The 16,703-nt window shown below is 37.6% G+C and overlaps 1 protein-coding gene across 1 annotated transcript in view; it reads left to right on the top strand.

Annotated features, from left to right (window-relative positions):
• The window catches only part of LOC109911353 (serine/arginine-rich splicing factor 7-like), a 28,848-nt gene extending 14,631 nt beyond the window's left edge, over positions 1–14,217 (top strand). The window contains exons 3-9 of the mRNA XM_048600679.1: positions 3,155–3,331; positions 4,255–4,329; positions 4,421–4,498; positions 7,291–7,344; positions 10,007–10,054; positions 11,082–11,117; positions 13,808–14,217. Coding sequence (XP_048456636.1) covers positions 3,155–3,331; positions 4,255–4,329; positions 4,421–4,498; positions 7,291–7,344; positions 10,007–10,054; positions 11,082–11,117; positions 13,808–13,862 — 523 coding nt within the window. The 3' untranslated portion in view covers positions 13,863–14,217. The remainder of the gene's footprint in view (positions 1–3,154; positions 3,332–4,254; positions 4,330–4,420; positions 4,499–7,290; positions 7,345–10,006; positions 10,055–11,081; positions 11,118–13,807) is intronic.
• Positions 14,218–16,703: the final 2,486 nt, after the last annotated feature.

Below are 16,703 nucleotides of genomic sequence, written 5' to 3'. Positions count from 1 at the left end.
AAATTATTTGATGTGCCTCCTGTCTGCAAGTTTGTATCGGTTCCCCACCCTTCAGCCAGCCTGTGCTCATTGCTTCCATCCCCTGGCATCTTTGCCAGCCCAGGGAACTGCTGCTGTAAATAGCTTGGCCGTCATCCTTTTTTAATTTCAGGCTGCCTGTACTGGAAGATCTATTTTACCCATTTGTTCGTCTGAACGAACCTTGGATTCCATTTGCCGGTTTCATTGCAGGGATCTATTCCTATGCTTGTGTTAACGTTCCCCTCTGAATATTTTTGAGATACTTCATAAACAGTTCCTTTGGATTTTTGTTTCCTTTGGAAAAGTGCTTGGACTTCACTTGTCCCAGTCCCTTTACTTTATGACTGAAATTTGGAACCTATGTTTGAACTAGAAGTTTGAACACAACTTGGACTTCAGTGAGGCACTTTGGCATACTTTCCAATTGTTCCTTCCTTTTCAATTTTTAATGGATTCTGTAGTGTAGTTGAGGACTTCTTTTGTTGCTCACTGAAAAAGTACGAATTATGACTAAGCTGTTGTAAGTTTAATGTTGCATTATAGTTTGGTTGATTTTTATATTTGAAGTATCATCCAGTTGTTTCTTGCAAGAAGAGATCCTTATGACCAACTAAAGTATGTAAGAGTGCTGTCAGTAATTTCAGTTCTAATTTACACCTAAATGTATTATGAAGAAAATGACCACATGAGTGTTATAAATAAATAGAATATGCTATGGAGGGAAGTGAAATACAGTATTTGATTTGCACTTTGGGACAGATTAATTCTCCTGCGACTTTGTCGCTCTTGAATTGTTAACTCTGCCAGTGGACAAATTGTATTTCCTGCTCTTTCTATCTTGTATCTTTGGTCAGCTGTCATTAATAGGCTATTTAAAACTTCTCTCGATCATAGTTCTAATCTGTGGTTCCAGATACCCCACAGGAGCAGAGATACAAATAATTGCCTAACTGTCTTGAACTCAAGTTTCAAAATAAAACTTTGAAATGCGCGTTCAGGCTATGGTGTGCCTTTTTTGTCTCCTTCCTATTCCCTTTTTACAGAGAAAGTAAAGATAATGCATTTTTGTTAATATGTGGTAAATGCCATAAAAACAGTTATGGATTTGCTCCAGTGCATAGGTGTTGGCGTCAGACCCAGTTAAACTGCCATATATACTTATGTAAAAGTCGAATTTTTTAGACTAGTTTTAAGGTTAAATTTATGGGGTCGATAGTTACTTGGATACTACTTTTGAAGGGCTGAAATTTGATACTGCAGTCCAAAATACCGAATCATTAGCAGAAGCCCAATTGATATCTAAACGAATAAAGAAAAAAACAAAAAATTACGGTAATTACCGGATAAAGACCATAGAAACAAAAATAAATTAGTAAACTTTTATTTATTCATACAAAAAATGAAGTAGAAATATAATACGGCTTTAAATTACAATTACGTGGCACATCTTAAATTAAACATGTCAAATACAAAAGTTCATTAAAACCCTGTAAAATCACACTGTTCAACAACCCTGTTGGCACACTTTCATTTTGGCATTGTCCAAAGTTGGCTCGATTATCTTTTTCTCCAGTCTCTCTCTCGTTTCTCCGAAACACAATTTTCTTGCTGCTGCACAGTTATTTGTCTTCCCTGCAACTTCAGTAAATTTCAGTTTAAACACTGCTGTTTTTTTTTTGTTTTTTCTGGAGGACATTTTTACACAAAATGAAAAAATTTCAAAACCTCAACTAGGTATGTGACTGTATTCCACGAGTGCTTGACTGTGACCTGATGCGTCTTAGACTTCCGTGCCAAATTCTTCTATTTCCCTTTGTTTTCTTTTGTTTACTGTTGTTTTAGTTTTCCAAACTAACATTTTAACTTTTATTAAAATCATTTTATTAAAATAAAAGCTTATCAAACATTTGACTCTCATACAGTCTTGCTGATCATCTTCTCATCGTAACATTGACGTACAGGATAATACGTTGACTTAGAAATGTTGATCTGTTATCAATGAAGAACTAGGGTTGACTTTTACACAAGATATATGGAAAACTATAGATTTCTTTTGGCGGGGGGCAACTTTTACATGAAATTTATTGACTTTTACTCGAGCATATATGGTATATTTTGCAATGGTAATCTCATTTCCTTTCATCAACATGAATTCTTCTGTCTTCTCTTTATTGGTGTCTAACCTGACTACTTTCATGATCTTGCTTTCCTTTCATACCCCTAAACTTCAAATTAAATCAGACAGCTGAATTACTGGATAATACGTTGCCACATTGAACCTTCTATTTAGAACATAGAGGCACAGAGTCCCTTTTAGACATCATGTTTTGCTAACTTGTGAACTGAAGTTTGACATTTTTTTGCTGTAAAGTAACTCTGCTCAAAGTGTTAAGATTTAATTTTCATTCAAGTGGATGGAGTTATTGTGTGACTCTGCTCGGTTAAATGGTGCAGTGCCTTTAACCTTACAAATACTGTTGATTTGCTTCTGTTTTGTTTTAATTTTGTGTGTTTTTGATCTGTCTCAGCTGTGATACTTTTTTTCCACTCTAGTTTCAAGAAAGGTAGGTACTGTTTGTCGTCTCCTCTTCCCTGCCAAGTACTTTTCCTCCCCACCCTCCCCATTCAAATTGTTTTTGATTTTGATTGGTTTGGATTTTATTCTTTAGGGTGTCGGGAGACGTTTTTTTAGATTTCGGTCAGATCTTCAACTGCCTTTCCTGCTATTCTTCCCATATCAGACAGGTTTGCTTATGCAAATATTGCCAAGCGACTTTTAATGTGACGAGCTTCATCGTAAGTTTATATTTCCGTATTTGGCCTTTAATGCATTGGTGATCTAGCGTTCACCTCCCTGTTGTAGGAGAAAACTCGTACGGGGTAAAAAGGAATCTGAATAACCTGATTTATCGATATGTTATAATAGGCATTGAAACAATAGAAATGGCAGAAGCCCAACCAATTTGCATTTAATTGTATGCATCATAAGGTGAGGGACAGGTTATGCTGTTGAAGCTTTCAAGTGCCAGCCATTTCATATAGATGATAGTATTGTTCTAGTTACACCTTTTAACTGATGCTTTATGGTGGGTTGTCTTTGGCTTTGTGTAAACACTGATTTCTTTAACTTAAGGGTAATTTGCGGCTCACGTGTTCGAGTGGAATTATCAACAGGAATGCCACGCCGCTCACGCTTTGAGCGGCCACCAGCACGCCGACCTTTTGACCCAAATGATCGGTGCTATGAATGTGGAGAAAAGGGTCATTATGCTTACGATTGTCATCGCTATAGCCGACGCAGGAGGAGCAGGTATGAGTTGCCAATCTCTGTGACTTCTAATATTGCTTAAAAAAATTTAAATTTAAGTATAACTAAGCAACTTTGTTTAAACTGAATAAAGAAATGCAATATTTATCATTTTTGCTTTATAATTAAGTGATAATCAGGCCTTGTGGCAATTTTTGCTTGACTTTTTGAGTTTCACTGTGAATGTTTTGAATATTAATGATCCACCTGGTCCAAACCTTTCAGGTTTCTTCGTTTGAGTCAGTCACCGCGATTCAGAATGTCGTGAGCCTCATGATATCAGGCTAAGGCATCTAGCAAATCCAACAGTTTTGATGCGCCTAGAGCATACGGTGATTGGCATGAGGCCAGATCCCCTCGAGAACCTGCTACAACTAGCTTCACCTTAAGATTCTTTTGAGGGCAGAAAATGTTTGAGAATGAGACAAGGTGATCGCCGTTATGCTGTAAATTGGCTTTCAATTGGGCCCCTTTCTAGAGGAACGCCAGATTGACCGCATTCCCTCGTAGACAAACCATCCTGCGTCAATCAAGCCTCACTTTGGCTCATTTGGCTGTCAGTTTGATCGTCGTTAGATTGAAGAACATCTAGATGCTGCGATGGTCTGATAGATACTTCTAGATCGCCTAGATCTGCTAGACCTTGGTCCAAAGAGAGGGTCGACTGACCTGCAAACTTGCAAGGTTTACTTTATGTACCACTTACAAAGTGTTTTTACAATGCACAGAATACTAAAAACTATGTAAAATTTTTAACTGAATCTACATTATGTAGATTTAATCTAAAGAACATAGGGTCCCAAGTTGTCTTCAAACTGACAAATGCATACTATATTGTAGCAATCTTGTTTTGACTCCAGCAGAGGTATTCCAATATTTTAAAACTGAATTGTTAAATTTAATACTGCATTCTCTTGTTAAACCAGGTCTAGGACTAGATCACGTTCACGCTCACGGGGAAGAAGGTATACCCGTTCACACAGCCGTAGCCGTGGCAGAAGGTACATCGTTTTATCCGGTTTGGATTTGAGAAATGAAGCCTTCAGTTTCTAAATATCCTGTACAATTTAAAAATGTCCAATTTTTGTCTAGGTCCAGGTCTTTTTCTCCTCGGAGGTCCAGGTCTTTCTCTCCAAGAAGGTCTCGGTCATTCTCTCCTAAAAGGTCCAGGTGAATGAAGACTTTCTCCTTTTCTCCCCTGTTCTTTTTCCAGTTGAAGTCCATTTTTGAAATTCACGGTACTGCAAATTGTGCTTTTTATTTCCCTCAGATGCTTAAATCCCAGTGGTTGCACATGTATTTTACTGCCTGATAATTGTTGTCCAACTTGATTTGCAAAGAACCTATTTGTTAGTGTGACACTGAGAAGTTGCTGTCATGAGAAATATATTACGTAAAATTGGTGCTGCAATTTTTTACAAATAACCTTCCTCTTAGTTTGCATGCATGTAGATGACAGCAGTTTGGTTAATATAGTCATTTAATATTAATCCACTTTTACATTTGGGCAAATTTGTGACCTATTTTTATTTAATCTTTTGGCTGTTGCCAGACTAATTCCTTTCTTCGTGTCTAAGCTTCAGTTTATGACCTACTTTACTGTGGGCTATTGACTGCTTGGGTTTTCTTCAAAAGGGAGCATGGAAATGCTGTTTGGATGTTATAGTTTCCATGTGCCAAATGAAAAGATCCTGTTGAAATAGAACTATTTAATACAATATTAGTATTTTTTTTCTTATTGATCTACGGGGATGTGGGTGTCATTGGCTGGGCCAGCAATTTTTTAACCACCCCTAATTGCCCAGAGTGCAGTTAAGTGTCAGTCACATTGCTATAGATCTGGAGACATGTGGTAAGGACAGCAGAATTCCTTCTTAAAGGACATTAATGAATCTGAGAAGTTCTTGGTTTTCATTTTGGTTGGTTCGCTCGCCAAGCTGATTTGTTAGTTCGCAGAAGTTTCAATACCCTGCTGGGTAACGTCATCAGTGCAGCCTCTGATGAAGCGCTGTTGTGTTTTCCCACCTGGTGTTCAAACTCTGGGGTCCATTGGATTTGATTACCTCGCTTCCGGTTTTCCTTCGCAACGGTGTATGTATAGGGTCTAGTTCTGTGTATTTGTTGATGGCCTTCTTGGTGGAGAACCAGGCCTCTAGGAATTCCTGTGCTTGTTTCTGTTGGCCTGTCCTAGGATCGTCCCAATCGAGCTGGTGATTCTCCTTATCCATGTGAGTATTGATGATTGAGTATTGGTCGTGTCGTTTTGTTGCTAGTTGGTGTTCACCACAGCATTCACAACCCGAGCTACAAATCTACTCGAGAACCTTGGTTTTCATTTCACAATAACTCCATGCAATGCTTGAAGTTGAGTGATAGTAGTTGGTAATCGTAGCTGCAGACTTCATTCTGTCTTTCTCCGATGCATCATTCCTGAAAATTTATCTTAAGTATTCTGGCTTGATTATGGTTTTGTTGACTTGTGACTTCTGATGTGAATCTTTCCCAGTTACTCTGGATACTGCAATGAAGCAACACAATTTACCCAGAACATTGAACGTTGTGCAAGTGCTATTTCTGGGGGAAACAAAAGCAAAATGGGGCTAATGCTGCCACTTTGCTAATGAGTTTGTATGAAAATGCAGTTGACATTGCCATCCTAATTGAGCAGTGCTGACTTTTAATATTCTTGGAGGCATGTCTGTATGGAGCCTTACTTGTATGTTAGTGATGATAAGGTAATTTGCATATATTATCTGCTGATCAGCCCAAAATCTGAAGCTGCTTATCCCACCCTGCCTCGAGCAGAATTGGTGTTTGTAGACTGATATGAATCTGATTGTAACCTAATGCACTTGATTATATAGGTGCTCTTTTCTACAAATCCCTTGCTATTTTCTTGTAATATAAAGTTGATATAACTACAGCATGTAAACGCAATTTTGCCCCCTTATTAGCTTCTGTAAATTGAGATTAGATGTGTACAAATTGTCTGTCTACTAAACTTGCTTTATTGCTAGCTTACAGAATTTTAAATGTTAGCACCCTTTGTAGCCAAGAGAATTAGTATTTACTGGAATTCTTGTCTGACTGCAGACATTATCCCATTATATTAGTTTTCTTTGGATTGATGCATTACCCTTGCAAACAAAGGGAGGCACTGGCATTGAGTTAATGTTACTGGGCTAGTAATTCAGAATCAGGGGACGAGGTTCAAATCCCACGATAGCAGATGGTGAAATTTCAGTTGAAATCTGGGACTAAAAGCTCATCTAATGGCAGTCATGTAACAACTGTCGATTTTCATTTAAAACCCATCTGGGTCACAACTGTCCTTTTTTTAGGAAAGCAAATGTGCCATCTATACCTTGCCGTGGGTCTGGAGTCACAAGTAGGTCAGACAATGTGGTTGACTCATTAACTGCCCTCTGGGCAATTGGAGGTAGGCAGTAAATGCTGGCCTAGCTGGCAAACCCACACTCCATGAAAAGGGTTTAAACTAGGAGCTATAATATTATTAGGTTTTAGTTTTCAGCAGATTTTAGAATGGTTAGTCATTCAGTTTTCATAAAGTCCAGAAGGTGGTGGCTGTCCCTGGTTGAAATGAGTCAGTGAATTCTCCTGCAACCAACCTTCAAACTGTTGAAAATTGTCTTTTTTTCTACATGCTTGCAAACTGATAACAATATGATTATTCTGAAGAATATTCTCAGCCAGGCTCTTTCCAGGGAAAGATTGAGTTCTTAAAACAAAAATACAAACTAAATTACTAAATTACAAAATTTGCTGACTATTGGTAAAAATTATTTATAGGCATTGCCTTGCCGGAGTTGACTTCAGTTTCATTATGGGTGACATGTAGGCTCTTGAAGTGTTTTTTTTTCCATAGTGCCCTGATAATATTTCCTAATAGCTTACTTTTCCTGTATCACCTAAAGGATCAATGATTTTGTTTTTCTTCACAGGTCTAGATCGAGGTCACGGTCCAGGTCCAGGTCTCTATCGAGGCAGAGAAGCAGGTTGGTTTAGTTTTTCTCCCTCTGTTCTAGTAATTGTCAGCTGCATATTTGATAAGTTGTCAATTAGATAGGGGCTGTGTCAGATACAATTGAGTCAAATATTTATGCCTAGTTAAAGTAAAATTCAGAAGCCTATTTGAAGAAAGCTGTTTCAGCAGTGCCGTCTAATCCATGACCTTTAGCATCTCGAAGGACAAAGGCAGCAGATACCTAAAATAAGAACTAGGGGCAGTTCAGCCCCTCAAACCTGCTCCACCATTCATATGATTATGGGTGATCTTGTCTTGGCTTCAACTTTACTTTAATGCCTACTCCCCATAATCTTTCTACTGTTACTAATTAAAAACCTCTTTTCTTATACTTAAACTTTTTTTTTCCTGGCCTCCTCCACAGTCTGGGTAGTGAATTCCAGATATTCATGATCCTTTGAGAGAAGTAGTTTCTCATCACCTATTTTAAATCTGCTATCCTGTATCCTAAAACTATGACCTCTTGTTGTAGATTGCCCCACAAGAGGAAAGATCCTCTCCACATCCACTCTGTCAGTCCCCTTTGTCTAATATTCCTCAATAAGGCTCTCATTCTTCTAAATTCTAGAGAACGTCAGCCTAAACTGCTCAATCTCTCTTCGTAAGGCAAACCCATGATGTCTGGAATCAATCTAGTGAGTCTCCTCTGAATTGTCTGCAATGCCTCCCTCAAGATGAAAACTGTGCACCATATTCCAGGTGTGGTCTCACTAATGCCTTGTACAGTTGTAGCAACACTTCCCTATTTTCATACTCTATTACTTTAGAAACTAATGCCAGAATTCCACTTACCTTTCTTATTACCTGCCAAACTTGCATTGTAGTTTTGTGATTCATGTACAAGGACACCTAGATCCCTCTGCATTGAAGCATTCTGAAGTTTCTCTCCATGTAGTCAATAGGTTACCTTTTAGTTCCTCTGACCACAAAGGCTGACTTCACACTTGTGTTATACTGCAAATGCCAAATTTTGGCCCATTCACTTAATCTGTCCATAATCATTGGTAAATTTCTTGTTTCTTTATTGCAATTTAATTTCCAACCTATTCTAGCCTCATCTGCAAATTTGGTTGATGTACCTTCAATGTCTGCACCCAAGTCATTAGTATAGATTGGAAATAGTTTTGGGTTTGAGATCCAAACCCTGTGATGTCCCACTAGTTGCATCCTGCTGACCAGAAAATGGGCTATTTACCTAACAAAAACAAAGTTGCTGGAAAAGCTCAGCAGGTCTGGCAGCATCTGTGAAGAAAAAAAATCAGTGTTAACATTTTGGGTCCGATGACTATTCCTCAGAATGCCTCAGTTCTGGACCTGAAATGTTAACTCTAAATTTTTCTTCACAGATGCTGCTGAGCTTTGCCAGCAATTTCTGTTTTGGTTCCTGATTAAAGGACATCCGCTGTTCTTTCATTTTTTATTTTGTTCCCATTTATCCTAACATTGCTTTCTGTTGATTAGTCAATTTTCTGTCCAAGCTAACAAGTTACCCACTAACCCCATGTGACCTTATCTTGTTTAATAACATTTTGTGTGGCATCTGATCGGATACCTTCTAGAAGTCTAGATATAACATGCCTGATACACTTTGGTTGTTAAATCCTTGAAGAACTCTAGCACACTATTCAAATCCATGAAATCATGCTGGCTCTGTTGGATTGTGTTTTGACTTGCCAAATGACCTATTATTGGTTTCTTAACAGATTCTAACAATTTGCCAATGAGAAATGTTAAACTAACTGGTCTGTCACTTCCTACTTTCTGCCTCCTTCCCTTTTTGAATAAGTGTCTTTATAATAGCAATTTCCCAATCCACTGGAACCTTTCCTGCATCCAGGGAGTTTTGAAATATTATAACCATATTAATATATGGATCCACAATCTCTGCAACTTCCTTTTAAGACCTGAGGTGTAGGTCATAGGCCCTGGGGATTTGTCTGCCTTTAATCCCAATAGTTTGTTTAGTATGTTTTCCCTAGTGATCACTCTAAGTTCCTCCTTTTCTATAACCTTTGCATTATTCTTAAAGCAGGCAGCAATGACATTAGTTATTGGGAGGAACTTTCTACCAGTCTTTCAAAATGGTAACAACTTGTCCATCAAGCTGCACACATTTTGGATCACAAACCTTCATGTTGAGGCAGAGTAGTGGCAGGAAAGGAAAGGAAATCACTCCTACTCTTGGGATCTCGGTTCCTTATGGGATACAGTGTTCTGTGTGTCTAAAGATCTCTGGGTCAAGAATTGGCTTCTTTAGTCGCATGAAGACCTGTGGCACAGACTCTTGGCTCTGAGTAGATGTCTTCTAGAATCAAGGCAAAGCTGATGAATGAGAGTATATGAAGGAGATTTAGCAAGCTCCACTGTGTAAAGCATCTTGTCCAAAAAATGTAGAGACAAAGACTGTACATGGGTTGGTGCGGAGTATTCTGCAATAAGTAATTACATTAAAAGCACAAAGAGGGTACATAGAACATTACAGCGCGGTAACTCTGGCTTGTCATAGTGTTGAAAATGGGAATTGAGAGACTTGCATAGGTGTGAAATAATTGATTCACATGTGGGGAATATATTTAATCTGAAGCTAATACATTTTATTGCTGGCAGCTAGCACCTTTATTTTGTTTTAATAGGTCTCTATCTCCGTTAAGAAGATCCAAGTCTGGATCATTGGTTCGAAGGTGAGGAAACAAAAATAACTTCAAAAACATTTATATTTTCCTAATGCGTTAGCCCTCAATATCAGTTTATAAATGGGATTTCTGGTGGTGCATGGTTTTCCATAAGCACATACAAGGTAGTTGACTTGCTTCCAACTGTCTAAAACTATTCTTGAGTCAGTTGGTGATAGTTATCCATACTACTTTTGCATAGCTGATTGTTTATTTGCCATTTCAGGGTGTCTACAATTACAGTACTGTTAACATAGCTGTGATAGATGTCATGCATTCCAGTCATTGCATGTTAAATTCTATTGCACAACTTGAATGCTTCCCATGTTATGGGGACCAGGTTCCAAATGGGTATTTTTATCTGTGATGCTTTAATTTGAATTAAGCCCAAAGTGATCTTCTGAGTTTTTGATTTCGTAAGCTTGGTCAGTGAGAACACCTGCACTATTGGACTACAACATGCAATTGCCCACCAACAAGTAAAGTTGGCTAATACAGAAAATTTGAAGAAGGGAGAATATTTTTCTGAGATTGTCCTGTTGTTCAGGTAGATTAGAAGGAACTTTACTCTGCAGTTTTTGTGGTACCTGACCTATGGTATGATGCTACCCAGTTCCTATCAAATAGTATGCTTGAATATTGGTGAAAAGAGAAATGTTCTTGAACCTTTTTCATATTGCATTCATGCCAGTAAATGCCAGAATGCCAAATTTTAAACAATCTCAACAATTTATAATTCAGGAGAAAAAGGTTGACTGATGTTATTATGGAGAAAGCAATAGGGAACTAGGTTGCCCACGCTTCCAGGTAATTCATAAAGCGTGCAAGACTTGAATAGTATTGTGTTTGCAGAGAACGGATTCCTGCGTAAAAATGTGCAGTGTGTTGTTTCCCAGTAAGTGTGAATGAAGTAGGTTATAAGATCAACTCATTATCTTAAATTAATATAGTGTAACTATTTGTATACCCTGAATTGTCCAGTACATGATTGATCTGGATACTTTGCTAACCTTTGTACCTTCATTTCTTAAAACAGTCGCTCGAAGTCTAGATCACTTTCACCAAAGCGAAGGTAAGTTTTTTTTTAAAGTAACACTTTATGCCCCATAACTATACATTCTGTCTATTGTGTGCAGCACAACAAAATTAGGTAAATCAAAAAACATGGTTAAGCGACAATTTTAAGATCTAAGGAGGAAATACTGACTGAGGCAGGTGGATTGCCAACATAATTTAAGCAGATTGAATAGGTTTCAGTTTTGCCATTTTCTGTAATTTTGTATTGATTATAGTAATCTACGCTGACCAGAATCTGCCACTAGATGGAGCTTGGTTAAGTTAACAGTACTGGGGGATATTGCATTTTCCATTGTAAAACAAACAAAAACTTAAAACAAATTAAAAATGTGTGAATTAGGAATTTACAATACAGATGGTATTATATTTCAAATTAGATGGTACAGCTATAATATTCAGCCCCTATAAGAACCAAAGTTCAGTTTTACCATTGCTTCACTAAAGTTGCAATTTTCAGTAATGTAACCCTGAATTTGTGAGGGCACCCTGTATCTAAAATCTGTCAAATCAGGCACAGTCTGAATTCATGATATTTAGATAACTGTTGAAGGTGTGTATGCTACATTAATTGGGATAGATTATTTTAAAGGATATGTGTTACTTGGAGATATCTACAGTTAACAATTGAAATTTTGTGTGCAGTAGATTCACCTGCCCTACTTGTTAGATATTTTGATCAAAGTAATTTATTAAAATGAATGAAATAATAGCTTTGTTTCATTGCCAACTAATGCTTATGTGAATGAAAGATATTTTACTTGAAAAATATGGCTTCAAATTTATTTTTTTCTCAATGACTGACTAACAAATATTTTGGATGGGAGTTTTCAAACACATGGCATTGTCAAATTCCCAGATGGCATATAATGTAATATTAAATGTCATATTTTGTCAAAAACCAGGATTCAAATGAAGGAGACACAGCATACAAATTCTGTACTCTTAACTCACTATTTGAGATGGAGTTATAGTATGGAAAAAAATAAGAGTTTGTCCACTTTGGTAGGAAGGATGGAAAAGTAGACAGTTATTTAAATGGAGAAACTGTGGAAAGCTACAAGACAGCTACAGAGGGATTTGGGAGATGTTGTATAAATCACAAAAAAAAGTATACAAGTTCAAGTAATTGGGAAGGCAGACAGAATCTTTATTTAAAATCTATTCCATATAGAATGGAGTACAAAATAAGGAAGTCTTGCCAAAACTGTGCAAAGCTTTGGTTAGACTACAGCTGGAATAGTGTAAATAGTTTTGGCCCCATCGTCTAATGAAAGATGTATTGTCATTGGAGGCAGTCCAGAGAAGGCACACTATTTTAATCCCAGGTATGGAGGGATTGTCTTATGAGAATGAGTAGTTTGGGTCTGTGCACGTTGGAGTTTAGAAGAATGAGAGGCAATCTTGTTGAAACATACAGGATTCTTAGGGACTTGAGGTGGATGCTGAGAGGTTGCTTCCCCTTGTGAGAGATTCTAGGACCAGAGGACATAGTTTCAGAATAAAGGGGTGCATATTTAAGACAGATGAGGAGGAATTTCTTCTGAGGGTAGTAAATCTGTGAAATTCTTTACTGCAGAGAGCTGTACAAGCTGGGTTATTCAGTATATTCAAGGCTAAGATAAGGAGTCTTTTAATCATAAAAGGAATAGAGGGTTATGTAGAAAAGCAGGAAAGTAGAATTAAGGATCATCCAGTCAGCCATGATCTCATTGAGCAACAGAGCAGACTCAGTGGGCTGAATGTTATAGAAGGAATAATGTTTCAGTACAGAGGAATCTAGAAGCCCACAAAAATATCAGTGTACAGATATATAGCAAGTAATTAGGAAGGCAAAGGGTATGTTAGCCTTTAAAAGCAGAGGGATTAGAATGTAAAATTAGGAAGTCTTGTTACAACTGTGCAGGATATTAATTAAACCACAACTGTGGTAGTGTTTTAGTTGTCTTAAGGATAGATATACTAGGATTTGAGGCCATTCAGAGAAAGTTCACTCGATTCATTCCTGAGATAAAGGGGTTGCTGAACAAGGATGTTTTCAGGAGAATGAGAGCTATTTACTGCTTTGTGCGTTGATGGGTGGAGATTTTAAGATGCTGTCTGGGATAATCTAGAACTAGGGGTCATAGTTTCAAAATAAGGAGTCTCTCGTTTAAGATGGAGATGAGGAATTTCTTAAGGATTGTTAATCTTTGGAATTCTCTTTGCAGATGAGCAGTGAAAGCTGTCTTTTAAATATATTCGAGACGGAGTTAGATTTTTGATTGACAGGGGAATCGAGGATTATGAATGTTGAGTTATTGTCGAGGCAGGAAAGTGGAGTTGAGACCTCTATCAGATCTGTCATAATTTTATTTAATGGCCTTCTATTATTTCTTGTGTTCTATCTATGGAAACATGTCTTATAGCTCCTAGTCATTTGTGCAATGTGGCCTTCAGTGCAACCTAAAAATAATCAACTGGTTAAATTCCAACTTCATTTGTAAAATATTATCACCTAATAAATTAGTTTAGCAGAAACCTTGAGACAAGATCCTTAACTGTTTTGTTGGTCAATAAGCCTGTGAGAATTTTACTTTGACAATAAGGTGAAGGAAATTGAGTCACACGAAATAAAGATGAATGTAAAATACATTAATTTTTCTAACTTTTAATTCTAATCTGATTAATTTTATTTTTCTCTTGCAGTCGTACACCATCTGAAAACTCTCGTAGAAGTGCAAGTCCTGACCGAAATGACTAAGTTGCAAAGCAGAACTTTAGAACGAATGTTTTTTGTTTACATTCTTTGAAGTTGTATGGGAATCTTGATTCTTTGTGGGATTTTGATTTGATTTTAAATGTAAGGGCTTGTTTCTAAATTAATTTTTCATGCTTGCTTTTCCCCCTTTGTGGAAAACATTTGGCGCGGGTAGGCCTGATTTTTTTTTTTAAAAGAGTACACATCTTAGAGTAGATACTAAATCTAGTAACCTGCATTTATTTTCCTGCATAACGGTGTTGTATTCTTTTGTTCTAATATCAGATTCCTCTCAGACCTGTTGAAGTGTATTACATTTTTGTATCTGGAAATAGAAATAAATAAATTGTCCTGAGAATTGTGACTTTCTCTAAATTTGCATGCATTTGTTAGAGAACCTCTTGTGTTCAGACAAACTTAACTGGCTGTAATTCTTTTGTGTTGCTCAGGGTGGTCAAATTTCAGAGTGACTTTATGCCAGTCACTGACTTATCTTCACTTGGCAGTGAAAGGGGAAAATGTAGATCAGGGAATGAGAGCCAACAATATTGTGAATTGGAGCTCAAATTAGAGCAGCAGGAGGTTCTTGGAACATGCTTGCTATGACAATTTGGTAATTTAGGCTAATGAATTATAATTCAAATCCCACCACGGCAGCAGGGGAACCTAAATTCAGTTTTTTTTTTTTTCCCCTCGATTATCAGCCATGATGAATATGAAGCTGACTATTTCCCCTGCATATAAAAGCAAATCAAGTTCACTGATTTCCCCAAGTAATTATTTTAGCTTTCCAGCAGCAATATGGTTGACTCTTGACTGCCATGAGAAATGATATGACAAGCCATTCAGTTTCATAAGACTGGTCTTGCCAACAACACCTGCATTGTATGAAGTAATGATGACCAGTGGGATGGGAATCTGGGAATGGACAGCAACCTTGGAATTTGAAAACATTTGAGAGATTCTGGTAATTTGAAACAGTGGGAATGCTATTTTGCGGCTTGAGAACAAAGGAGAACCAGGAAGTGCATGAAGAAGAGCCTTCTGGACTCCAGCAATAATGTGGGCGAGGGTGAGGAATTTAGAACCGCAATCTGGAAGTAATGGCAGTTGCTGGGATCTTCCATCGTGGAGGAGAAAACTAGAGTCTGGCTTCTGCCTCGTGAAGTAGCAAGACTGGAATGAATAGGATTGAAATTGCTATCACTGCTTTTCAAACTGTCCACCCTTGAGCCTTCTCCCCAAACAAATCCAGCAAACCCTTTTGTGCTAAAGTATTAAACCCATAACTGTTCCAATCATTTGGTAATACCTGGTTAAAAACATTCAAGTGCAATTTTAATGAATGAAAAGTCAGGGCTAAAAGTCTTCGAAAAAAAATTTATTGAACTTCAACTTAATGTCTTCTAGCCTAACAATTTTTTCTAAAGGCGTTCTTACAAATTAGTTATTTTTACTTTCCAGTAAACTTTACTTAAAAAAGTCCCAATGGCTAAAGGTTCAATAATTAGAAGGCACAGACTTAAGGCAGTTGGCTGAAGAACCAGCAAATGAAGGGAGAAGATCTGCTGTGCTTTGATTTGGAAAGCATTGTAGAAGTGGATTCACTCCCTTTTTCAAAAGAGAATTTAATAGGAACTTGGAAGTGGAACATTTTTTGGGGCTAATTTTGTGATTTGATTAATAAAAACAATAAGATATGGGTTTTAGAAACTGTATGACTGTTTGTTTGAGCTTTTGGTAAGAATTACTGGTATGTCAAGAGCTGCGATTGCAATACTGCAAGATCATGGCATGGTTATGTCGGAATGCATTCATTAGATAGGATGTAAAAGATGTCATGAAGAGTGAATGAGGGGAGTAGACAAGACACTGTTGTGGTCAGCTGTGACTCCAGGAAAGCATGTTGCCTCCCATGTGTTAGGGTCCTAGATATCTCGGAACAGCTACAGGGGTGAGCGAGGGCATTCTGAGTGGGGAAGGGGTGAACACCAGAGATCATGGTCTATGTTAGAACCAATAACAGGAAATGAGGTCTTGCAAGCAGACTCGGGCAGTTAGGTAGGAAATTGAAAAGCAGAACTTAAAGGTAATAATCACAAGATTACTCCTTTATACCCACAGTATTGAGTCTTGGAATAGAATGTTGGAGCAGATAAATGTGTGGCTGGAGTGATTGTGAGGTGGAAAAGGGTTTTAGACTCCTGAGGCATTCGGAGCTTTTCTGGGGGCAGTGAGATTTGCTAATGCTATTATGCATGTCAACTGTATTAGAGGGCAGTGAGATCTTTACAAATAGAGAGGAGAGGAACTGACAGGATATTGTAAGGTAAAATGAGAGTCAGTCTGGAAAGCTGAGGAAATGGGCTAGACAAGGTGAATTTAGTAAGATTGTTGGAATATGCTTAATGCAAGAAGCCTGAGGAAATAGAGACAAGTTGATGTCACAGGCACACAGGAGTATGATATCAGCTGAGACTTTGCTGAAAGATTAGCAGGATTGACAGCTCAACATTCCTGGTTATTGACTATTCAGCTGAGAGAGAGTAGGGTATTGCAATATTTGTTGGAGAATTGATTAAAGTAATGAGAAGGGCTGATATCTTGGAAGGATTATCAAATGAGGCCATGTGGGTGGAAGTAAAAGAACTTGCTGTTGTGTGAACTAGAGATGCCAAAACAGTGAGAGTGATAGAGGATCAAATTTCATGAAGTGTAAGAATAATAAGGAAGCAATAGTAGTGGATTCGAACTATTTGAATATTAAGTGTACAAAATAGGGAAGGAACAAAACTTCCAAACTGTATCCAAGGGAACTATATTTTTAACCAGTGTGTTAAAAGC

This window comes from Rhincodon typus, chromosome 9 (assembly GCF_021869965.1).
Source record: "Rhincodon typus isolate 14 chromosome 9, sRhiTyp1.1, whole genome shotgun sequence".
Taxonomy (NCBI): domain Eukaryota; kingdom Metazoa; phylum Chordata; class Chondrichthyes; order Orectolobiformes; family Rhincodontidae; genus Rhincodon; species Rhincodon typus.
This window is presented reverse-complemented; position numbering and strand designations above follow the sequence as displayed.